This window comes from Pelodiscus sinensis, chromosome 5 (genome assembly GCF_049634645.1).
Source record: "Pelodiscus sinensis isolate JC-2024 chromosome 5, ASM4963464v1, whole genome shotgun sequence".
Lineage (NCBI taxonomy): Eukaryota > Metazoa > Chordata > Testudines > Trionychidae > Pelodiscus > Pelodiscus sinensis.
The window spans coordinates 93220670-93246560 of record NC_134715.1 but is presented as its reverse complement, the minus strand read 5'-3'; the positions used below and the strand labels follow the sequence as shown (position 1 = coordinate 93246560).

Below are 25891 nucleotides of genomic sequence, written 5' to 3'. Positions count from 1 at the left end.
ATAAAAAGAGAAATAGTGAGCAGATAAAACTTAAACAACAATCAGTCGAGCAGCAATCTAAGGACCAACAAAACGTAGATAGTGAGTAGATAGTTCAAGTAGTTACAGGAGTCTGTTAAGAACCATTAGCACCTCCGTTGGTTGGTTGGTTGGTTAAGTTAGTAAAACAGGGCTACTCAACTTTGGAAGCCACGGGGGTCACAATGATACTCACAGCACATTCCAAGGGCCGCAGCTTAAGCGTGGTTACACTTACGTTTGTAATCCCAAATATATACATGGGGGGAGTGGATAGCTCAGTGGTTTGAGCATTGGCCTGCTAAACCCAGGGTTGTGAATTCAATCTTCGAGGGGGCCATTTAGGGATCTGGGGCAAATCTGTCAGGGATGGTACTTGGTCCTGTCGTGAGGGCAGGGGACTGGACTCAATGTCGTCTCAAGGTCCCTTCCAGCTCTATGAGATAGGTATAGGCAGGGCTTGACAATCTATGTAATCTACTCGCCTGTGGCGAGTAGATTACAACCCGGAAGATCTGGGTTTGGGCGATCTGCGCATGCGCAGAACGCCAGATAGCACGGCTGGCGAGTAGGGCTCGGCTCGGCGAGCCCTGGGTATAGGTATATCTTCATATGCAAATAGCTTCTTTCACACTGTCAGACATGAATACAAAGCACTTCCCACAATGTTCCAGCGCTTCTGGCACCTCTTCCCTGGGGGCTAGAAACACCGACACCCTGTACCTATCTGTTCCAGCCAGCCTGTCTGCTTGTGTCTTTCAATGCTCACTCCGCTTGTGGAGCGGGTTCCCACTGGAGGCCATGTTCAAAGGATCCCACCTGCAGGCTGCATGTTGAGCCCTGTGTAATCCCAAACTGCACCGCGAGCTGCAAACAAATGGGCCGCGGCACTGCTCTTTGAAGTACCCCGTCTTACCCCCATTGTTGCCTCTGATAGAGGCAGCAAGGGTGGGGAATCAATTAGTCGACTGACTATCTGATAAGCACTTGCTTATCGAACAGTCAACTAGTCCTTACTACAGTCCACAACTTAAACCCTTTCTATGCATTATCAACAATCTACAACCTATCCTGGAAAATGACCCCCCACTCTGAGTCCTTGGGGGAAAGGCCAGTTCTTGCCTACAGACAACCCCGTAATCTCAAACAAATTATTTCCAGTAACCACACAACATACCTCCATCATGATCATCCAGGAACCCATCTCTGCAATCAGCCCTGGTGCTAACTCTGGCCACACATCTACACCAGCGATTTTATCATTGGATCCAACCACATCAGCCACCAAATCAGAGGCTCATTTAACTGCACTTCCACTAATGTGATCTATGCCATCAAATGCCAGCAATGCCCCACTGTCATGTATATTGGCCAAACTGGACAGTCTCTACGGGAAAGAATAAATTGGATACAAATCAGATATCCAAAAAGGCAATACACAAAAACCTGTTGGAGAACACTTTAATCTGCCTGGACACTTATTAATGTATCTCCAACTCACCATTTTGTTTCAGGCCAATTCCACAAGCCAAATACACAGAGAAGGGTTGGAACTTAACTTCATTCACAAGTTTAGTTCTTATGGAAATGGTATGAACCGGGATATTGGCTGGCTCGCACACTATCTTCCACAACCAACCTAACAATGGAGGTGTTAATTGTTCTTATCAGCCTCTTGTAACTATTTGAACTATTTACTCACTGTCTTTCTTTTTTCCTCCCCTCCTTTTTTTCTCTTTTATTCTTCTCCCCCCTTCTCTTTTCCCTTATTTATTCTTGGATCTGGACTTCTAGTATGCCCGTCATCTGAAGAAGTGGGTTGTGCCCACGAAAACTCATGATTCCATCTACATGTTTTGTTAGTCTTTAAGGTGCTACTAGACTATTTGTTTTTTAAAAAAATATTTTCTTTTGACAGTCCTGTGCCTTCAAAGCATCTTTATGTGATTCCCTCAATAAATTTATGTTTCTATTTTCTTGGCATTGTGTCTTCCTGTCGCAAAGCAAGACATTTGCAGATTGAGTCAAAAACAAGATCTTAAAAGATAAACTTGTCGAAATTCTCCAATTTACTCTAGACTCAAAGTTAAACTCAGGGTTTTTCAGTGTACCACCTGTCTATTATTGTGTTTGTGATCCTAATGATATCAGTTTATGGCCAGAAAAGTTCTGTAAATTGCCGTAGAAAAGTTTTGCCTTGTATACCAGGTCAACTTTTTTCTATATAGTTATTTCAAAAGCACTGGTTAACTTATTTGTCCAATGAATCTCCTTAGAAACACTGCATTATTCAGTATATAATTTGGGATTTAATAGTTCTGTCTGTCTGTGAGCTGAAGTGAGCACTATAGTCTAACATAAATGGGCAGAAGAACTTGATTGTAAAGCAGAGTATGTTCAGTCATAAAAGAGATTTTTTAAAGAAATTGTATCTATTTTTTAAAAGCTAGAAAAGATAAACATGGTAAATATAATCCAAATATGTCTTGGGCAAAGTTGCATGGTCAGCTCTCAGGATTGTGGACTTAAGTGAACTGGTAGTTATCAAAAAGCTTGTTCTAGTCATGGACTGTTAAATAACTATTTTAAAGGATTTAATTGTTTCCATTTAAAGTGTCTTAATTGATTTTCTACTTTACCCTTTCCTATTTAGCTTACAATAGAAACTTTACAAGAGCATAATTCAAATAACTCTAACACATGATTCATATATGCTGCTAAATGAAATTGCGTACATTATTGTTAGCAGTACTAGAAATCTTCTGTTTGTAACAAGGTGAGGGTTTTTCTAATAACTTGAATTTTTGTTCATGCTTTCAGAAATAATCAACTTTACATGTATTTTTCCATCCAGTAAATAAATTCATTTAATCTTGTCATTACACTTCTGGATGTGCTACAATGTAAAATATTTCAACTGAAATCATGGGACCTGTACAGTATTTGACCATTCAGAAGGTGTGCATCTAGTGAATGTACCTGGTACTGACTGTACAGCCTCAGTGAAATGATTAACCAAATGCTGCTTTTAAGGGAAAGGTTTAAACAAGTAAGAAACACTTTTAATTTCACACCTGAAGAGAAAATACTCCTTTACTGATTCCATTTGATAGTCTAATACCTTGAAAGAGTCAATTTCTGTATTTTTAATTAATGGAATTATAGGGAACTAGTAATATAAGCAGTAATATTAGCCTTTTACAAAAATTCTCTTTCAGGTATGATCCAAAAACAGATGTGTGGACTGCAGTGGCCTCAATGAGCATTAGCAGAGATGCAGTGGGAGTGTGTCTTCTTGGTGACAAGTTGTATGCTGTTGGAGGTTATGATGGGCAAACCTATCTTAATACAGTAGAGTCTTATGATCCCCAGACCAATGAGTGGACCCAGGTATAGTTTCTACTTAAATTATAAGGTGGTATTTATTTTAGTGATGTCAAGTGTGCTTTGTGCTCTCAAATAAAGAAGAGAGATAAAGTGCATGCCTACAATGAGATTACAAGACAGTAGAGCTGAAGCAGAAGACAGACACAGAGACCAAAATTTTCAAAATAAAAGTTTAAAGTGAGGTGCCTAAATCAATTCCATGATTTTCAGAAGTGCTGAGCACCGATCAGTATAGCCTTGAACAGATCCAAAGTAATCCATGGATATCTGCATTAATGTCCACAGATGTGGATGCTAAGGGGATGTGAGTGATTAACCGATAAGCGCTTAACAGTTCCAATTAACTGGTATGGGCTGGAGCAGCTACCCGCTCACCACAGGCATGGGGCTGTGCCAGCTCCATGGGGTCCACCCTGGGCAAGGGTGCTCCAGCCCAGTCAAAACAGCCCTTATCGGCAGGCCTGGCTCGGGTGCGCCACGGTCAGGGATACTTCAGCCCAGCCAGAGCAGCCCCTATCCGCAGCGGAGGGACCACATTACATTTAACTAGTTAGCCAATTAAATGGAATTTTACATCCCTAGAGGATACCTCCAAATATAAAGCATATATCTGTAAATTTGCAAGGTTCTGTATACAACATTTTTATCCACGTCCGTATCCTCAAAAATGAGTCTTGGATATCAGCATTCACATCTGATACCTATGGATATAAAGCAGATATCCACAGATTTGCAGAGCTCTACCCCTCAGCTCTCATTTTCCTACAGTTGAAAGTCTTGGCAAGTGTCAAGAAGATTGTGTTATTATTCAGCATCCATAGTTCTTGGTCCACATAGGAGAGACAGACCCCAAGGAGAATGGGTAGATGATATAGTAGATTGGTGCAGAGCTAGTCTACAGAAACTAAGCCACTCCGCACTGGACAGGGAAAGATGGAAGGAAATAGTGAGGGAGGCATCAGATACCAATGGGCATTGAGCCTGTGGTGGTTGTTGATGATGATGATGATGGATAGTTCAATATGATAAACCAAAGTTTAAAAAAATAGATTAAAATAGTAAGTACAAGAACTTGTCCTTTAGTTTTCTTTTTAAAACAAAATAAAATTTTTAAAGAACAGTTCTCACACTGCATGTTACTAGGTCCTTCTTATCAAGGTTTGATCTGATTTGCCTAAGAAACTCTTCTCAGCATCTCTTTTATTGAGATACTTATACCATGCTCATCATTGTGGTATATGAGCATCTGGTGAATAGACTTCAAGCCTGCCCTACTTTCTCCTTCAGGCACAAACCTCTGAGTGTTGCTTGGAAGTATTTTCCAGGTGATCAGGAGCTGTGTTAAAAGTTGCATTAAAAGACTTGCACAATAAAGGCTATTTGCAGTGCACAATGTCTTTTCTTGGATCTACTAAACCTTTAAAGTACAATAAAAATACTTTATTTTAAAAAATTCAAATAGATATTTTATATTTTACTATGCAGAGTACTTGTTTGCCAGGGTTCATAACTTTAGAGAGCAGAATTTGATCCTTCAGAAGAAAATTTACTTGCTTAATTGAACATTTTTATGTCAAGTTTCAGCCCTTTTTGTTAATTTTTAAAGCCATGTCACAAAACACCTGAAATATGACATTACAGCCTTAACTATTGTGGGGCACTATTGGTTTTGAAAATACATCTTTTTTTTTTAAAGTTGATTATATTTATTTTATAAAGATACCATGTATCAGTCATGTTTTTGTTTTTCTTCTAGGTTGCACCATTGTGCCTAGGAAGAGCTGGAGCATGTGTTGTGACAGTAAAACTCTAATAATTTTGTATATGAAGATACTAGTCTCCCCCGTATACTTATTAATTTTTCCTCAATGAATGAATATGTTATCAGTAAACAGAGGTGCTGTGTATTTTCCACAGAGCTAAGTGTTTGGGCTTTAAGATAGCATACAGCTAAACAATTTTTAATGAACCAAGAATAAGCACTTTTTAAAAAATTCTTATGTTACCATATACGTACAAAAACTGTATTTGTAAGCTATTGTGCTGCAGTCAGTTGATTGCCAGCAAATACTTTCTTCTTATAAAATGCTAAGAAACTGAGTAAGTCTATTCTAAAATAATTGGATGTTACATATTAGGGACCCTGATGTTGCAGACATGTATGGGAGTAATTTTATTCAAAGAAGTAGTCCAGCGTATTTCAGAGGGGAAAAGAGGTTGCAGGATCAGGCCCTAAATATTTAATTTGCCTGTACTGAATGTGTTTTGCTGCAGCTATGCAGGTTATTTTTCAGTGCAGACAGGCAAACCAGTTGTAAATGGCAGGCTTATTTCTTGCCTTGGAGATGAAGGTATCTATTTGGTGACTATATTGCACTTTTTTCATCATAACTGAGGTTTAGCAATCTTTTTATTTAACCAAAGCCTTATTTTAAGTATTGTCTTTATTATGCCAAGAGAAATTTGCTACTTAATACTTCTGCAGGAGTCATGCAACATCCCGCAGACTCTGGATTTTTAAAGGTTTTATTTAACATGCAGTGTTACATTTCTTTACTTAGTTTCATCTCGTATTATTTATACTTGATTGTAACTACTCTCTGAGAGTTTTTCCTTTTAAAATGAGAGAGAGATGTGAAGGGTGATTAAAAGTGAGCCAGCAGAAGTTAACATGGGTGCTTTGGGAATTTCTAAGCATCCCATTACATGAAGGTTAAAAATTATCTATAATTTTTTAAATTGTATTTAAATTGGGGATGTGCACTAATTTGAAGAATACATTTTTATAAGTGAAATGGAACACTTGTGCTGTTTTTTCCTACAGTGTTACTTCAACAGATAGCATCTTGAAGGACTGACAGATTTAAGTGCCCTCAGTTAAGGATGATCAACACTTTGTGTAAAAGTAATAGTATCTCACAGGAACAGACTCCATTAGTTAAATTATTTAGTGAACTTCCTTTGACGTACTTTATAATTTGACTTTTTCGTTTGATTGTTATAAATTCATTACACAGAATTGTGTGGACATTCCAAATGTTCTCTGAAAGTTTTGTGAAAGAGTTTTTTTGTTTTTTGGCATTTGCTTTTCTGTGCCTTGTTTCATATGTTTTCAAACTATATAATACATGATTGTGTTTCTTTTTCTATTGAAAAATGTGAAGATGTGGGCTCATTGAATGTTTGTGAAAGTAAGTTCAAAGTGTCTGAAACCCAAAGTCTTTATACATTTGTAATTTTTAAATAAAAATGTCAATGTTAATGTTTAATGAATTATTTATTGTTTTAAAAACAATTACTGAGCAGTAAAACTTCGTGATGAAATGTGTAATGCTTATCTCTCAGTGTGTACCAGTGGTCATTGTTTTAAATATTTTTTAAGTACAATTTCCATTTGGTGGTTTAGTGTCTTATTTTTGTGCAATCTGTAATACAAACATTTTATTTTTGGATTAGTACATTTAAAACTGATTTATTTCAGCTGCTTTACATTATTTTTTAAAACTCATCATGCTGGACTTCTGTTGTTACAAAAGCATCTCCTGTTTCTATTAAATATTTTGAATTGTTCTTCATAAACAAAATTCTTAGGTATTCCAAGATAATACAGTTAATACCTCCATCTCTTTTTAAAATGGGACTAACCTATTAGCTAAGTGAGTTTCTTTCATCAGAGATGTTGGAATGACATACCCAGGGAATACAATCTAAGGATGTAAAAGACAAGTTGACTATCCAATAAGCATTTGCTTATCGGATAGTATTTTGACTAGTTGGCTAGTCGATATCTCCCCATCCCCCTTTGCTATAAGATGGAGGCAGCAAAGGAGGGGAGGAGGAGGGAAGGGTACTTCAAAGTGGCAGCGCATTACAGCGGCACTGCCACTTTGAAAGGCTGCCTTGGGGTTTCAAAGGGGTAGCTGCTGCACAGCTGATCCGCAGATCAGCTGTGAGGGCGGGCTGCCCCTTTAAAACGCCACCTCTGTGCCTTTCAAAGGGGGCAGCCGTGGAGTCCGGGGTCAGCCCGCAGCATTTCCCCAGAACCCTGGATCAGTCCCCAACTAGCCCTACTAGAACCCGTGGGCACCCTACAGAGCCCATCAAGTGCAATAAGTACAGCTTCAGCCAACTCAATCTGCACCATCAAGAGCCACCTCTGTATGTTCCCTGGATTGATCTGCTTACCAGGAGGAAGATGAACCAGCTTCAAGAGATGAAGAGTCTTCTCTTTCTTCACATCCACCGACACACATCTCATCTTCCCTGGATGACACCTTGATGCTCCCTTCTCCCACAGTGGGAGACAATTTTAAATCATTCCAGACTTTGCAAGAGGGTGGCCGATGTCATGGAGGTCTCCCTAGTGAGCCTCCTTGAAACTCAGCATAAATTAATCAGCATACTGCATGCCTCCCTGTCTGCTACTCTGGTCCTACCGATGGACCTAGCCCACATGGACCCTACCAAATTGATCTGGCAGACCAGCAACAGTGCCATGGATCTGCAAGAGGTCATACCATAAATACTACGTTGCACCACAGTGTGCTGGCTTCTTGTTTTCCCATCCATCCCCTAACTCCTTAGTTGTAGATTCCGTTAATCGGAGGGGAAAACAAAGTGACAAGGAGTGAAAACTCCTGGACCTCATAAGGTAGGAAGGCTTATTCCCCTGCATCTCTCCAAATCCGTATATCGAACTATCACTGCAATGCTTGCAAAAATACACACACCATATTTTCAAGCAACTATCACATTTTATTGACAGCCTTCTGGAGGAAAGAGAGAGGAGTTCAGGGCTAATATAAACGGAAGCACCGAGATTTCCTGCCCAGCTCTAAAGCTGCCTTAGACGCCTCTGATACCATGTCTCGTTCCATAGTGACAGCCATGGTGATGAGGAGGTCATTATGGCTTCATCTTTCGGGCTTTCCCCATGAGGTACAGGCCATGGAGAGGATCTTTCCAGGGTTCCAAGTTCTTCGCAGACACCACCAATGTGTCACTCCACTCACTTAAAGACTCCCAAGTCACATTGAAGATGCTTGGTATTCATGTCACTGTAGCAAAACGTAAATAGGGAACATTCTTTATTCACAGATACAAACCCACAACTTTTAGTCAGGCACAGAGACATTTTGACAACAGAAGGACGCAACACCAAACCAGATGAAGATAAACCCCTGACCAGCCTTCTATCTTTCAATCCTCAATTTCGAGTCAAACATTTTGAAGGTCAGGTTGAAAATCTGGTAACACCTCTCTGTTTAAGGCAACTACAGCCCCATTAACTGTTCTGGCAGTATCTAGTACTCTTCTACCGTCAACGATCCTCCATCATGACCTACAGATGGGTACTGGACATTATAAAGAGTGAATACTGTATCCTTTTTTCTTCTACCCCGTTCTCTCACCCACCTTCCCCATCTCTTTTCAGGGACCCATCTCACCAGAGCATTCTCCTCCAGGAAATCGACCACCTTCTTTATCTGGGAGCTGTAGAACCTGTTCCTCACTGTTACAGAGGCAAACGGTTTTACCCCCAACTTCTTCCTCACAGTGAAGAAGTTAGGGGGATGGTGACCAATTCTAGATCTCAGGAAGCTCAACCAACACATATGACTACAATGGTTCCAGATGGTTACCTTGCCCACTATAATTCCTGCCTTATTTACTGGGCAAGGACAACCTCACTATGGACAACCTCAGCAGGAATTTCAGCTCCAACTACGAATTGGAAATGGACCACAAAATCTTCCATCATATTGTTCCCGTGCAGATATTGGCATGCACTCCCTGGAGGACACATTCACAGTACCCTGGAATACACTGTTTCTCTATGCTTTCCCTCCAATTCCACTCCTCCATCAAGTAATCAGCAAAATAAGGTTGGACACAGCCATGGTGATACTTATTGCTCCAGCTTGGCCCAAGCAGACATGGTACACTTACCTGCTTTAGATATCCAGGAGAAGGCCATGTCGAGTTCCATTGCTTCCTCATCTCCTGACATGGTTTCTCAATGGTTCTCCTCGGTAGAAACAACATTCACTGATCAAGTTAAACAAATCTTGTTGAACAGTCATAGAATAAGAACAAAGATAAGTGGCAAAGATTCTCACGGTCAGAACAAAAATGCTTGAGCCCATCGATGGTACCACTTTCTAACATCTTGGAATACCTCCTAGAATTAAGAGTCAGGCCTCTCTTTCAGCTTTTTAAAGGTTTACCTCACAGCCATAACATCCTTTCCTCAACCCATTGACGACAAATCAGTCTTCACTCACTCAACAACCAAGCACTTTCTCAAGGGCATATAGAACACTTATCCATCTATCAGGCCCCCTGTTTCAGCCTGGTACCTAATTTTAGTGCTTTGGGGGCTCACCTGTAAACCATCTGAACCCAGCACAACAAGCTCCATGCCCCACCTTTCTATGAAGGTGGCTTTATTGGTGGCCCTCACATAGGCCAGGGGAGGGTTGGCAAAATCAGCACATTAATGGCAGACGCACTTCACAGTATTTCATAAAGACAGAGTGGTTCTCCGTCCTCACCCAAAGTTCCTCCCCAAGGTTCCCACTGTTTTTCATTGTAACGAACCCATAAACTTACCTGTATTTATACATCCAAGAATAGCCATTTGTTTTATCCCAGTATCACACTATGACCTTGAATTCCATTACTTATCTATCCAGGCCCTAAAACCATTTTCATAGTTGCTGCTTTCCAGGGTACAGTCCCTGATCTGGGTACTGACCAACTTCTTTGTTCCTAAATGTACGATTGTGGGGATGTATTTCTGATTTGACAAAAGGCAAGGGTTGTATGCCTTCAGATGTGATTAACAAAGAATAGAAGGGGTAGCCACGTCAGTATGTATCTGAAAAAACAGCAAGGAGTCCGTGGCACCTGAATGACTAACGGATTTATTTGGGCATAAGCTTTGCCCACGAAAGCTTATGCCCTATAAATCTAATAGTCTTTAATGTGCTGTTAGCTGGTAGCCGGGGTAGTGAGTGGTCTGTGAGCCCTATCACACACCCGAGTCTTTGACTGCTAGGACAGGGTCCCTTCTCCGTGGGCAGCCAGGGAGGCTGATGGGCGCCCCAAGAGTCTGCCCTGTGGAGGCGGCATGGCACAACGCTCAGCTCTTACTGTGTTTACCCCTGACTTGCTATGATTTTTTTAATTGTGTCTGGTTCTGTTACAGCAACAGGAGGAGTCAGGTTAAAGCTTAAACAGTTACTATTTTATTGTTACAAGGCAAGTTTAGCTGTTAAATGTTACTGCTGTGTTACAGATAACACAGCCACTACAAAAGGCAAGACAGAAAATCCAATGAAAAGTCACTTAAAGGTACCATGAAACCCTTTTGGTTCTCTGAGCTCTTATTGTATGCGCACAAAAATAGACCCCCTAGCAGGTATATTCTCACCCCTGCGATCCTTACTCCGGTGAAGCCAGCGTTTCTCTCAATCCCAATGGGAAGCAGTTGATATGAGACGAAGGCATCCCTAAAGTCTTGGGGGTCCAAGACCGCCAGGTATATGGGTGGATCTCCAATTAGAGGAGGCACAAGGCCCTACTTTATACCCCTGTGGTCACGTAGACGCTTCTCTTGTCATTAAAATGCCAATTAAGTTGGAACATCTTTGTGATGCCCATTCCCACAGGGGGTACAAAAGCTTAATTTGCACCTGTGAGGTGGAGGTAACTAAATCATTAGGGCTGGACATTCTTTCTGATGGGGCGGCAGATTCCTCTTCTGGGACGGTATGTAGGCGTATCAATTACTGGTACCAGCCAAAGGCAGCCCGAGGCCCCAATCACCTGCTGGCCCAATTGTCGCTATTATCTGGTTCCTGTCTAGCATCCAGGGCCATTATTATTCTAGCACCTCTGGAGGCCCTGGAGCCTTTGAAGACAGAGTTTTGCTATCAAGATTCTCTCCCCCAAGGCTGTCAGAGGGAGGAGGGTGGGGTTTTCTGTCTGGCTACATGTGCTCATTGTAGTCCTCATTGTAGTTAACCAAGGCAAAACAGACTCTTCAAAACATCAAGTAAGGCCACTAATGATAGGCCAGTAAGGTTATACTTTTCTTTGTATGCAGGCAATCAATCTCCTCTAATTACACCCATTTCCTTTGGACCAAACACAGCATTGCATTCCTTTCACTACAAGACAATTACACATCCTTCAGCGTGCATTATTATGTGGAAGCTATAGTGCACTGTAAAAGATCTATACAAATCAAAGTCTCTCTATTCATCCATTTGCCTAATGCTAGCATTTTGCACTATCCTCCTGAGAAGTAAAGTTTGGCCCTTTATTTACTAAGTACGCTATGAAAACAACATGCTCAGCATTCATCTCACTATTGCAGGTGCAGCACTGAAATGCTTAGAGGAGAATCATATCCAGTATTTTGCAGATAAAAGAATGATTATCAAGACACAATATCTTGAGGATAAATGCAACTAATATGGGTCAACATCAGTGTAAATTATGAGTGCTCAGAAGAACACATCACCTGAAAAAAAAAAAACCCACTATTGGCTATTGCTTTTCTCCAGTCTGACTGTATCCTTGCTTCTTTCCAAACCTGCTGAATTTCAAGTGAAATATAGACAGCTTTGGAACAGCAGTGATTTCTAACTGATAAAACCGGATTCTCCTTCAAGTGGTCCCCGTGGGTGCTCCAGTCTGGGTGCTGGTGCATCCTTGTGCCGGTAACCAGAGACTTTTCTAGCAGTTTTTGCCACGCTGCACAGGCACTGTGGCACTCTCTAGTGTTGTTGGAATTGTTGGGCGCGTGCGCAGCACAGCTCCTCAGTTCCTTCTCTACCGTCCTCAGCAGCAGACGGAGCCGATTGTTCTCCTCATTTCTGTAAAAAAAAAAAAAAAAAAAAAAAGTTACATTCCCAGTTTTAACCCTAATTTTCCTCACCTTCCAAGTTTTTGAGCCCTATTCTCCTTCCCTGTCAAATTTAAAAAAAAAAAAAATTCCCTTTGTGGTTCGCCGCTTTTCCCCAACCCCTCATTCCCGGCTCTCCAGGCTTTAAAAGATGCGAGTCATGTCGCGATGCCATGCCTGCCTCGGATAGGCACTCTAAATGTATTAAGTGCCTAAGGGAGGGAGCACCAAACTCAGAAGTGCCTCCACTGCTCCAAATTGACAGCGAGGGCGCACTGGGACAGAGCCAACAGGCTAAAGACACTTTTATATGAGAAGTCCTTCCATCCTTCCTCAGAGGACTCTCCTGCAACTTCAAGACCAGCACAATTGAGTAAGGGTATGGAAAAGAATCAACCCTCTACCCACTCTGTTCCTAATACCTCTAAATCGGGTCTTTCCCTGACTCCATCGCTACCATCAGCCGTACAGGTCAGCACCGAGGATAGGCCAGAAACCTCCGGTATGGTGCACTCAAAAGCATCGGCAACTCATAGACTTTAAGATCAGAAGGGACCACCATAATCATCTAGTCTGACCCCCTGTACAATGCAGGCCACAGAATCTCACCCACCCACTACTCACCTATATCTCAGATACTGATGTCTTCAAACAATAGTTGAAAGACCCCAAGATACAGAGAATCCTCCAGCAAGTGATCCGTGCCCCATGCTACAGAGGAAGGCAAAAAACCTCCAGGGCCTCTGCCAATCTACCCTGGAAGAAAATTCCTTCCCAACCCCAAATATGGCAATCAGCTGAACCCTGAGCATGTGGGCAAGACTCACCAACCAGACACCCAGAAAAAGTTCTCTATAGTAACTCCTATCTTCCCCCCATTGGCCTATTTACCACTGATAGTGAAAGGTCAATTAATTGCCAAGATCATGTTATCTCATCAAACCATCCCCTTCATAAACCCATCTAGCTTAATCTTGAAGCCAGTTATGTCTTTTGCCCCCACTACTTCCCTTGGAAGTCTGTTCCAAAACTTCACTCCTCTAATGGTTAGAAACCTTCGCCTAATTTCGAGTTTAAACTTCCTACTAGCCAGTTTATATCCATCTGTTCTTGTGTCCACATTGGTATTGAGCTTAAATAATTCCTCTCCCTCCCTGGCATTTATCCCTCTAATATATTTAAAGAAAGCAATCATATCTCTCCTCAGCCTTCTTTTGGCTAAGGTAAACAAGCCAAGTTCCTTGAATCTCCTTTCATAAGACAGGCTTTCCATTCCTCGAATCATCCTAGTGGCCCTTCTTTGTACCTGTTCCAGTTTGAATTCATCCTTCTTAAACATGGGAGACCAGAACTGCACACAGTATTCCAAATGAGGTCTCACCAATGCCTTGTATAACGGCACTAACACCTCCTTATCCCTACTGTAAATACCTCACCTAATGCATCCCAAAACTGTATTAGCCTTTTTCATGGCCATGTCACATTGCCGGCTCATAGTCATCCTGTGATCAACCAGGACTCCAAGGTCCTTCTCCTCTTCTGTTACTTCCAATTGATGTGTCCCCAGCTTATAACTAAAATTCTTGTTATTAATCCCTAAATGCATAACCTTACACTTCTCACTAATAAATTTCATCCTATTGCTATCACTCCAATTTACAAGATCATCCAGATCTTCCTGTATGATATCCCGATCCTTTTCTGAATTGGCAATAGCTCCCAACTTTGTCATCCGCAAATTTTATCAAGACACTTCCACTTTTGATGCCAACGTCAGCGATAAAAAGATTAAATAAAATTGGCCCCAAAACTGATCCCTGAGGAACTCCGCTAGTAACCTTCCTCCAACCTGACAGTTCACCTTTCAGTATGACCTGCTGTAGTCTCCCCTTTAACCAGTTGCTTATCCACCTCTCAACTTTCATATTAATCCCTATATTTTCCAATTTAACCAATAATTCCCCATGTGGTACTGTATCAAATGCCTTACTAAAGTCGAGGTAGATTAGATCCACTACATTTCCTTTATCTAAAAAAATCTGTTACTTTCTCAAAAAAGGAGATCAGGTTGGTTTGACACGATCTACCTTTTGTAAAACCATGTTGTAATTTGTCCCAATTGCCATTAACCTCAATGTCTCTAACTACTTTCTCCTTCAAAATTTTTTCCAAGACCTTGCATATTACAGATGTCAAACTAACAGGCCTGTAGTTCCCCGGGTCACTTTTTTCTCTTTCTTAAAATTAGGAACTATATTAGCAATTCTCCAGCCAAATGGTACAACCCCTGAGTTTAGAGATTAATACAAATTTTTGCTAATGGACTTGCAATTTCATGTGCCAGTTCCTTTAATATTCTTGGATGAAGATTATCTGGGTCCCCCTGATTTACTCCCATTAAGATGTTCGAGTTTGGCTTCTACCTCGGATTTGGTAATATCTACCTCCATATCCTTATTCCCATTTGTTACGTTGCCATTATCCCTAACCTCTTCATTAGCTTCATTAAAGACTGAAGCAAAGTATTTGTTTAGATATTGGGCCATGCCTAGATTATACTTAACCTCCACTCCATCCTCAGTGATTAGTGATCCCACTTTTTTTTGTTTGTTTTCTTCCTATTTATATGGCTATAAAACCTTTTACTATTGGTTTTAATTCCCTTTGCAAGATCTAACTTTACATGACTTTTAGCCTCTCACTTTGTCCCTACATGCTCTAACCTCAATAAGGAAGCTGTCTTTGCTGATCCCTCCCATCTTCCACTCCTTCTATGCATTCTGCTTTTTCTTAATCACCTCCCTGAGATGCTTGCTCATCCAACTTGGTCTAAAACACGTACCTATACATTTTTTCCTCTTTCTTGGGATACAGGCTTCTGCAACTTTAACTTAAAATAACCCCAGACCTCCTCCACTTTTAGATCCATAAATTCTTCAGTCCAATCCAGTTCCCTAACTAATTTCCTTAATTTTAATAAAATTAGCCCTTTTGAAATAAAAAACCCTAGTCTCAGATTTATTTTTGTTTTTCCTTCCATTTAGTTTGAACTGAATTAGCTCATGATCGCTCGAGCCAAGATTGTCCCCTACAACGATTTCTTCTATGAGGTCCTCACTACTCACCAAAACCAAATCTAAAATGGTATCCCCCCTTGTTGGTTCAACAACTACTTGATGAAGGAATTTATCAGCTATCACATCTAGGAAAATCTGAGCCCTATTATTATAACCAGTATTTGTTCTCCAGTCTATATCTGAAAAGTTGAAGTCTCCCATGATTACACAGTTTCCGTTAGTATTTACTTCTTTAAAAACATTAAAGAGGTCTCTATCCATATCCAAATTAGATACTGGTGGTCTAAAGCACACCCCAAGCACTATCCCAGGGGATTTTTGCCCAGACAGACTCTGTCTTCTCCATTCCATCATTTTATTTCTTTTCAATCTACCTCATTATTGATATACAATGCTACTCCATCACCTTTACCTTTATTTCTGTCTTTCCTAAACAACACATACCCTTCAATACCTGTACTCCAGTCATGCCTAGTCCACCATGTTTCTGTTATTCCTATAATATCTGGTTTCACTTCCTGCACCAGTAGCTCTAGTTCCTCCATTTTGTTACCTAAGCTCCTCGCATTGGTGTACAAACATCTTAATTTTTGCTGTTTCACCTCACTCACATTCTTTACCTCTGTACCTCCAATATGACTAATTAGACTAGTATCCACTCTGCCCTTCCTCCTTATGACCATTCTCTTACCCCCAGCTATATCCTTTCTTTCTTTGTTTTCTTCCCTCTCAATGCTAAAATCCGGCGTAGAGATTACCTGGACATCTCCCAACCGTCTCCCCCAAATTCCTAGTTCAAAGCTCTCTTAATCAGTTGTGCCAGCCTCCATCGTAGAAGTCTGTTTCCTTCCCTACTTAGGTGAAGTCCATCCCGAGAGAACAGTCCTCTGTCCATGAATGCCTCCCAGTGACCATACATCCCAAAGCCCTCCTTATAGCACCACTGCCTGAGGCACCTATTGAGCCTCATACTCCTATCACACCTTTGTTGCCCTTCTCTAGGAACAGGCAGAATCCCACTGAAGATCACCTGAACCTCGATTTTCTTAAGCATCCTCCCCAACCTGGCATAGTCTCCCTTGATTCGTTCCAGCAAGAATCTAGCCGTATCATTTGTTCCTACGTGAAGGATGATCAATGGATTCTTTCCCGCTCCCTTTAGGATCCTCTTCAACCTTAGTTCCACATCCCGTATCTTAGCACCTGGCAGACAGCACACCCTTTTGTCCTCTGGATCAGCTCTGGTTACAGGCCTGTCTATACTTCTCAGTAAGGAGTCCCCAATCACGTAGACCTGCTTTTTCCTGGTGACAGTGCGATTCTCTGGTCTATCCGTTGTTTCCTCTGGCTGCAAGTCCTTTCCATTCCTCTTTTCCCTTGCAATCTTTTTCAACCCATCCTGTATCCTCCTGGTGCTCATTATTGATGTTGTCTCCATCGACTCTTCCCCTTTATGTATGGGACTAGTCACTCTTCTCTTCTTCCTTTCCTTTCCACCTTCAGTGGCCACCTGCTGTATCCCTTCTCCATTCTCCAACTCCACATACCTGTTCTTGAGCTCTATTTCTCCTTCACTGGCCCATCTTTTCCTCTGCCTGGTTCTCATAGTCACATGCTTCCACTGTCCATTTTCTTCACCCAGCAGTCCCCCCACAGAGGCTTTTGATCCTGCTTCAGTCTGCATGTCTAAGCTTTCCCCTTCAGCCACCTCATGCCTTTGCTTCATTATCTGGCACCTCACAAAAGAGCTCAGTCGGAGCCAAAACAGAGGTCAATGGCACCGACCAGCACGGCAGTGGAACCGCCGATGGCACCAGCGAAAGATCGCTCGGCACCAAAGCATCACACCAAAACGGCACCGAGCCCAGCGCCGAAGAAGGAACGTGCTGTCAGACCACCACTGAGTGCCATGGCACCGGAACGATTTTTGGCACCGTCGACACTGCCGCTCCCCCTACTGCCACCATCCAAACTGCATCGTCCCGCACCAACCGAGCGGCGTGACCAGTATCATTCCCTAGTACGGAGCCACATATCATTGGCACTGCCTTCCCTGGGCTCTTCCATCTGTTCCGTGAGGTCTCGATGCTTCTCGCTCGGCCAGTGACATCGGCACCGAGCTAAGGAGCGGATTCTCCTCCCAGCACTCCAGCCCGGCACATAGACCTCAATCTTGGCAGCCGGCCCCAGTCCAATATGCATACTTTTCCGCTCCACACCCTTGGCATGCACAATACGCCAACCCACCTCAACCATATGCCACCCAATGGCAACCATGGAAGCCGCGTCCTAAGATGAGCTACCACTATGCCTCTTCGACTACTTCTAGGTCACCTCCCCCCTCACCTCCCGCCCCACTATCGGCGACTGAACCGAATTCTCCAGCCCCCTTGGAGGCACATGATTCTCTATCTGAAGGGGAGACCAGATCACCTCTCCATAACTCCTCCTCTTTCCCAGATGAAGCGGTTACAACAGAAGCCCCACCATCTGGTGATGACACCAGAAAATTCCAGGACTTGTTCAAGAGAGTGGCTATAGCCCAGGAAAGAGACCTCCAGGAGGTACAGGTGAAATAATATTGCCTCCTCCGCACCCTACAACCCACAGCCACCTCTAGAATAGCTATCCCGATGGACGAGGTTATTATGGACCCAGCCAACAACTTCTGGCAAACCCTAGCATCCATCACACCAACAAATAAGAGAGCAGACCACAAATATTTTATCGCACCCAAGAACATGGACTTCCTTTTTACCCACCCACCTCCTAACTCCCTAGTGGTTGATTTGGTTCGACACAAAAACAAACAACCTAACCTCAGAACCACTCCAGAAGACAGAGACCACAAAAAAGTGGATATTATGGGCCGCAAGGTTTACTTGTCAGCCACATTACTCCTCAGGGCTGCAAACTATACCGCCATGCTTGCGGACTATGACCATGCTAACTATTTCAAGCTTCAAGATCTGCACCAACACCTCTCAGAACACAAGAGGCTGATCTTGCTTAGCATCATACAAGAGGGCCACACGGTCTCCCGTACAGCCCGACAGTCCGCCATGGATGTAGAGGACACCGCAGCTCAAATCACAGCTTCAGCGATTGTCCTTCGCAAAATTTCCTAGTTACAGGCCTCTGGTGTTCCTAGGGACCTGCAGCAGAAGGTCGAGGACTTACCCTTTGACCAGACCAACCTCTTCGCAGCCAAAACCGATGAAGTGTTGCATTCCATGAAGGACTCCCGTACTACTCTCAGAACTCTGGGAATGTTCAACTCCTCCCTTCAAGAGAAGCAGGTACCAACCTTACCAACGCCCGAGAGACTCCTTCATATAGCAGCCCAAATACGATTTCCACCCAAAACAAAGAACCCAGCGGTGCAGACCACAACAACAGCAACAGCAACACCTCATGACTAATCCACCATCAAGCAAACAGCAAGTTTGAAGGTAAGCTCAAGAGCCGGGAAGCCAATTCACTGATACTGCCAACCTATACGCATCAGTTCCACTACCCCCTCTGGGCCTTTTTCCACCAATGGTCCCTCATCACTTTGGACAAATGGGTCCTGGAATTGATTAAATCTATTTACACTGTCCCTTTTACCTACCTCCCTCCTACCCATCCTCCTACCCTGTCCCTCTTCAGGGACCTCTCTCACAAAACCATTCTCCAACAGGAGGTTTCACATCTTCTTCGACTGGGCGCAGTAGAACAAGTACCACGTCAATTCCATGGCCGGGGTTTCTACTCAACTTACTTCCTCACCCAGAAGAAGATTGGAGGATGGCGACCCATCTTAGACCTCAGGCGCCTCAACAAATACATTGCTTGCCACCATTTCAAGATGGTAACCCACACAACTATCAATCAAGGCGATTGGCTTTCAGTTCTCGACCTCCAGGATGCCTACTTTCATATTATGGTTCATCCTGCTCACAAATGTTTTCTGCATTTTACGGTAGGCACCCACCACTGTCAATAACGGGTGCTCCCATTTGGCCTCTCTACTGCACCCAGGGTGTTTTCCAAAACCCTGGCAGTCATAATGGCCTCACTTCGCTGTCAAGGGATCATAATATTCCCATACTTAGATGATTGCCTCATAAAAGGCACGTCCTTCAACGAGACCAAGGCCATGACAGACACCGCAATAACCCTTTTACTCAGCCTCGGATTTAACATAAATTACGCAAAATCCACCCTACTACCAACGCAGAGGCTAGAGTTCATAGGTGCTCTCATCAACACAGTCACAGCGACAGCTACGCTTCCCAAGCACAGGTTTGCTACCATACGCAACCTCATCCTCGAGGCACAGTCGGTTCCCACTGTCACGGTCTGCGACTGCCTCAACATCCTCAGGCACATGGCTTCCACGACCTACGTAGTCAAATTGGCCGGACTCCATGAGACCACTCCAGTCCTGGCTCGCAACAGTCTACAAGCCTTTCAGAGACCAACTTTCCAAACCCGTAGCTATCCCACCACTCATCATCAACTCGCTGCTTTGGTGGACAATTCCGCAAAACATGTAACATGGCGTTCCTTTCCACTCTCTGCCTCCCTCATGGGATGGGGGGGCCCATTTAGGAAACATCACAGCCCAATGCAAATGGTCTTTCACGGAGCAAACTTTCCATATCAATCTTCTCGAGTTGTGGGCGGTCAGATATGCATGCCAACATTTCAATCAGTAAATAGCTCACAAGTCCATTACCATCATGACGGACAATACCACCTGCATGTACTACATCAACCAACAAGGCGGGGCTCGATCCCCTTCCCCGTGTTCGGAAGCTATAAGCTCTGGAACTGGTGCCTGACGCATGGGGTCACCCCTTCAGCCGTTTACCTTCCGGGAGAACTCAACATCACAGCTGATGCCCTAAGTCGTACGTTCCAAGACCAACATGAATGGGAGATCGACAGACACGTTCTCACCCCACTCTTCCTTCGCTGGGGCCACCTAGATGTGGATCTCTTTGCCACGAAAAACAACAGAAAATGCCACCTTTAACTGCTCCAGAGCACCTCTCGGCAAACATTCCCTTGGAGACTCCTTTTCGATCACGTGGGACGCCCCTCTCCTTCACACGTTCCCGCCCTTACTGTCCTACACCAAGTCCTCAGCAAAATCAGGACGGACCAGGCACGTGTCATACTAGTGGCACCTGCATGGCCCAGACAGATGTGGTATCCTTACCTCCTCAAGATGGCGGTGATGGATCCACATCCCTTCCCACTTCACCACGATCTTCTCTCATAGAACCACGAATGGACTCTCTATCCAGACGTTCTCAAGCTCCATCTCCATGCCTGGCTCCTTCATGGCTCCAGGATGCCGAGACTGACTGCTCAGAATAGGTGAAGGACATCCTGATAAACAGTAGAAGACATTCTACTAGAAGAACTTACCTGTACAAATGGATTCTCTCATTGGTATGCTCAAACACATGCAACCCCTCCAGAGCTCGCTCCTTTACCTACCTTACTGGATTACTTACTATCCCTTAAACAGTCGAGCCTAGCACTCAGCAGTATCAAGGTCCACACCACCGCCACAGCTGCTTTTCACCATTCCACGGATGGCGTTTCTTTTCTTGCTAATCCGCTGACCAAACATTTCTTTAAAGGCCTACAGAATACCTTTCCTCCTGTCTGACCTCTGGTCCCCGTCTGGGACTTGAACCACGTTCTAAAAAGCTTGACAAAACCACCATTCGAGCCTCTAGCCACTTGCTCTTGATCTCATTTATCTATGAAAGTCTCCTTCCTCGGCACTATTACCTCCAGTAGGAGGGTGAGTGAGCTTGCGGCCTTGATGGCCAACCCTCCATACACTGTATTTACAAAGGACGGAGTGATACTCTGACCCCACCGTAATTTCCTCCCTAAAGTGCCCTCCCCCTTCCACGTGAATGAACCCATACACTTACCTGCCTTCTTTCCGAAGCCACATGTCGACCCAGTCCACGCTGCATGGCACACTCTCGACGTCCGACGAGCTCTGGCATTCTACGTTGACCTCACAAAGCCGTGGCAAGCCTCACCTAGACTTTTCATCTCTTATGCTGAAAGATCTAAGGGACAAGCAGTCTCGTCTCTTAGAGAATTTTAAAATGGATTACCTTCTGCATTCGAACTTGTTACGCCTTGCATGACAGGCACTTACCTGGAAGTATCACAGCTCATTCCACCAGGGCGGTAGATGCCACAACCGCCTTCCTTCGTAACGTTCCACTCCAAGACATTTTCAGTGCTGCCACCTAGTCATCTGACCACTCTTTTGCGCAACATTATGCACTTTCCTCTTCCATAGCATCCTCCATGGCAATGAGACATGCTGTATTGTCCACAGTTACTGCTACACAGCTCCAAACCCACCTCCATGAGCCGACAACTGCTCTGTAGTCACCCAGAATGGAGCACCCATGGGGACCACTCAAGGAGAAGAGTTACTCACCTTGTGCAGTAACGGTGCTTCTTCGAGGTGTGTCCCTGTGAGTGCTCCACTACCCTCCCTCCTTCCCCTGCTTGGAGCCTTATACTCTAGCGCGTAGAGATGGAATGGAGGATCCGTGCCATGCACGTGCCCAACAATTCCAATGACACTAGAGGGCACCGTGGCACCTGCGCGGCGCAGCAGAAACTGCTAGAAAAGTCTCTGGTCGCCGGCGCGAGGACGCCCAAGCACCCAGAGTAGAGCACCCACGGGGACACACCTCGAAGAAGCACAGTTACTGTACAAGGTGAGTAACTCTTTCTTCTCAAGTGAGATTTAGCCGTCAGGCAGTACATATGGGCAGAATTTTAGCAGCAAGCAGCTCACAGGAAATTCCCTTGGAATAGGGGCAATACTGAGTAGTGAGAGATTGGAGCTGCCCTCCCCCATCAATGCTCCAGCACAGGTGGATGAAGAAGTGTGCTACCTGTTCCTGCTATGCCTATCCTGGGAGCTCTCTCCCTCTTCCAAGAAAAAAAAAAAAAGGAAAAGTGGAAGAGGGATAAGGAGACAGTTGATCAGAGATGCACAAAGATTTTTAGGGTCGAGGCCAAAATCGGAAATTCACTTCTCTTCTCCCAACAGTTTACCACAATAGGAAAACTAGGGTAGGAAGAGTGAGGGTGGATTCAGTCCAAACCACAGCCTTGACTTCTGGGACATATCCCGGAAAAGTTCTGCTGCATCCAAGCAATGCATCCACATTTTCAAAACAGTTTCCAAAAAAAGCGGATGTGTTCTTTTGGCATCCCTGTATTCCTCTCTGAGAGGAATAAGGGATGTTTCAAAAGAAGAGTTTTTTCTGAAATTTGATCCCGTGTAGATGGGCCAAATTTCAAAAGATCCTCTTTTGGGGAAAAAAAGTGGAAAAAGATACATAAATTGCAGTTCAGTTTGTGTATCTTTTTCTGCCTTTTGTCAGCAGTATTGACATAGCCAGAGTGTGATAGATTAGATCACAGAAACATCTTGGCTGTGTCTACACTGGCACCCTTTTCCTTAAAAGGGATGCTAATGAGACACTTCAGAATTGCAAATGCCGCGGGGGATTTAAATATCCCCCGCGGCATTTGCATGAACATGGCTGCCGCTTTTTTCCGGCTCGGGGTTTTGCCGGAGAAAAGCGCCAGTCTAGACGGGATCTTGTGGAAAATAAGCCCTTTTCCGGAAGATCCCTTATGAATAACCCCGAGCCGGAAAAAAGCAGCAGCCATGTTCATGCAAATGCGCGGGGGATATTTAAATCCCCCGCGGCACTTGCAATTCCAAAGTGTCTCATTAGCATCCCTTTTCCGGAAAGGGGTGTCAATGTAGACACAGCCCTTGGGATTGTCCCATGAGCTGATCAAGCCACTGATGCCTGCTTTCTGGGGCTTCTCTCCACCCTGTCCTTCTAGGCCAGAAGTTCTGGCCTTCCCCAGCCAAGGCACAGAGTTGGGGTTACTGTCCCCCTTCAAAGCAACACAGACAGTGAATTGGTTCAGCTCTGGGAGGGCTAAGCTATAGGGCTATTTGCAGCACCCAGAAACCCCAAATACATCCATCTTCCTCTGTAACAGTTTTATACAGAGAGCTCTTAAAGATATCCTCTCCTCCTTATGAGATGCATCCACAGTATCAAGCCCCGGGTAAATAATTAACAAAAGCATTTTTATTAAGTATAAAAAGTAGGATTTAAGTGCTTGCAAGTGAAAACAAAGTTACTAACTGACTAAGCTTTTTTTCCAAGAGTTCTTTAGAGCCCTTTATTTTCAGGTTCCTTCATGTGTATTAGGGATGTTAGCTATCAATTAACTGAATAGTCAATTTACCCCATGAATTCTTACCAGTTAGCCAACTATTCTGTAGTCTGTCAGACAGGGCCGGCACCCAGTGCAATCCAGCCCCACTCCCTGGGAGCCTCCTGCCACCCCACTCTGCTGCCTGTCTATCAGAAGCAGAGGCAGCATGTGGTGCCAGGCAGGAGCTGGTCCACGAGGGGAGCCAATTTAAAAACCAGCTCCCCTTGCAGACCAGCTGCCTGCCTCTGATACAGAGGCAGCAGATCCGGTTGACAGCAGTCTCTGTCTGCGGGGAGCCGAGCTCCCGGTGGACAGAGAGTGCAGGGGGAGGCTGCTCTGAATCAGCTTCTGTCCATGGCAGCCCAGGCTGGTCACAGACGGAAGCTGTTCCAGAAGCACCCCGTCTCTGTGGGGCTGGGACCCCATGCACAGAGGCAAATGACACACACAAGAGGCTGCTCCACAGGATGTGCAGCTGCCTCTGTCCACTGCAAGCCTGGGCTGCTGCAATGAAGAGGCAGCAGTGCGAGGGGGCAAAGGGGGGCAACCAGGTTTTAAGCAAGCTCCCCCCAGGACTAGTTCCTGTTTCCTCCCTTGCTGCCTCTGATACAGGTTAACCCAGGGGTGGACAAAAGGGCCTCCACAGGATTGATCAGGCCCACGGAGGTCCTGCTGCTCCCCTACCCCCAGGCCAATTAGTGCGTGGGGAGCCCACAAAGCCTCCTTCCACCCTGCCAGGAGCACATAGAGCTTTGAAGTACGGTGCGCTGGTGGGAAGAGCGGAGGAAGCTTTGCATGCTCCCCCACCCCTAGGCCCTAATTGGCCTGGGGCAGGAGAGCAAGGGAAGTCTTCTCCCATGCCAAGACCTTGGGCACCTTGGGAGAACATGGTGTGCAGGCGAAGGCCCTCCCTCACTACCAGACCAATTATTGTATGGGGTTGGGGAACCTGGAAATATATTGTGCCACAGGAGCCCCTTGAAAAATTTGCAAGGAGGGCTCCAGTAAAAATGCTGTTATTCCTGAAAATGATCAGCATAGCAGCATTGCACAAGAGGGTTTTTCTTGCGCAAGAAGGGGCAGTGTAGACAGCTTCTTGCACAAGAGCCTCTTCTACAAAAATGGTGGCTCACTACATATGCAAATGAGGCTCAGCAATATTCCTTGCTTAGCTTCATTTGCATAGCTCTGGCACAAGATCCCGTCAGTGTAGACATAGCCTAGGAGCAGATCGTTTCTCATTCTCTGCTCCTGCTTCAAGCACAGAACAAGTGATAAGGCTATTTCTACACTACAATCTGTACTGCTACAGCTGGGCCGCTCTAATTAGCTCTCCCGTGGCGCAGCTCTTTGCTTAAAGGAGAGTGGAGGCCGGGTCACCCGAAACACGCTTGGCTTTCAAGGAAACGCAATTACACCCAGGAGGACTCCGGAGTAGCCAACAGCCGTCCAGACCGCCTGCCGCCCACCCCAGCTGTGACCTTGTTCGGTCTACACCATAAGCGGCGCCTGGCTGTAACGTGACACTACAACCGGGCCAGCTAGTGGGGGGCGCAGGGCAGAGCGTCCCCCATGTGCCCTGCGCAGCTGCCCCGCCCCCGTGGCTTGTGGGACAGCCTCGTTCGTCCAGAGGAGCGCGACTGTCCCTGCGGCTCCGGGGCTCAGCACCCACATTAGAGGGAGGGGCTGCAAGTCCGGCTCGGCCGCTACTCCGGACAGCTAGCGAGACTCTCCCGGGGATCGGCCCCATCCAAGCCAAGCCGGGTCCAGCGGTCTATACACTGGCTTGGACAAGCGACCGCCTCCCCTCATCTCATCCGCTCACCTTATGCGCGGGGCTGGCTACGGAGGCCGGCAGGAGCTGCTTCGCTCAGATCAGATTCCAGCTGAGTCCCGCCTTCTCGCCCTGATTGGCCGTGGCACCGGAGGCTCTTCCCATCACCTGGGTGACAGGGACGCTGTTAGCAGGAAGGACTGCGCTCCCCCAGCCAGTAGAGCGTTGGTGCATGCGCACGCGAAACAGTGCCTGGGGGTCCCAGGCGAGAAGATGAAGGTAAAGTTGAGAAACGCCGTTATCGGGGCAGGCGGGGCGCGTACGGGCTGGGACCCCTCTAGCTGCCTGCGCGTCACGCCGGTCATAGGTCGAGGAGCCAGCCTGGGGCCTGCGGCACTCGGACGCCCTGCCCTGGGCTGGGCGAGCTGCGGG

The 25891-nt window shown here is 44.9% G+C and overlaps 2 protein-coding genes and 1 long non-coding RNA gene across 13 annotated transcripts in view; 2 read left to right on the top strand and 1 right to left on the bottom strand.

Moving 5' to 3' along the window:
- KLHL5 (kelch like family member 5) overlaps positions 1–6674 on the top strand; it is a 158324-nt gene extending 151650 nt beyond the window's left edge. For all 8 annotated transcript variants that reach the window (XM_075930567.1, XM_075930569.1, XM_025187964.2 and 5 more), the window contains 2 exons: positions 3237–3408; positions 5162–6674. In XM_075930567.1, the coding sequence (XP_075786682.1) occupies positions 3237–3408; positions 5162–5218 (229 nt within the window). In that variant the 3' untranslated portion in view covers positions 5219–6674. The remainder of the gene's footprint in view (positions 1–3236; positions 3409–5161) is intronic.
- Positions 6675–8182: 1508 nt separating this feature from the next.
- On the bottom strand, positions 8183–25636 carry LOC142829658 (uncharacterized). 2 transcript variants are annotated; one of them, XR_012904323.1, is made up of 5 exons: positions 25511–25636; positions 21339–21482; positions 20606–20778; positions 9355–12290; positions 8183–8462 (listed from the first exon to the last, which is right to left on the bottom strand). It is a non-coding gene; the product is annotated as an uncharacterized LOC142829658 (long non-coding RNA). The 2 variants fall into 2 exon arrangements; XR_012904322.1 differs by lacking the exon at positions 25511–25636 and adding an exon at positions 21575–22901.
- The window catches only part of WDR19 (WD repeat domain 19), a 91973-nt gene continuing 91595 nt past the window's right edge, over positions 25514–25891 (top strand). For all 3 annotated transcript variants that reach the window (XR_012904319.1, XM_014576749.3, XM_014576748.3), the window contains exon 1: positions 25514–25738. Coding sequence is in view for 2 of the 3 variants with exons in the window: in XM_014576749.3 (XP_014432235.2) it covers positions 25514–25738 (225 nt within the window). In the remaining variant the exon portion in view is untranslated. The remainder of the gene's footprint in view (positions 25739–25891) is intronic.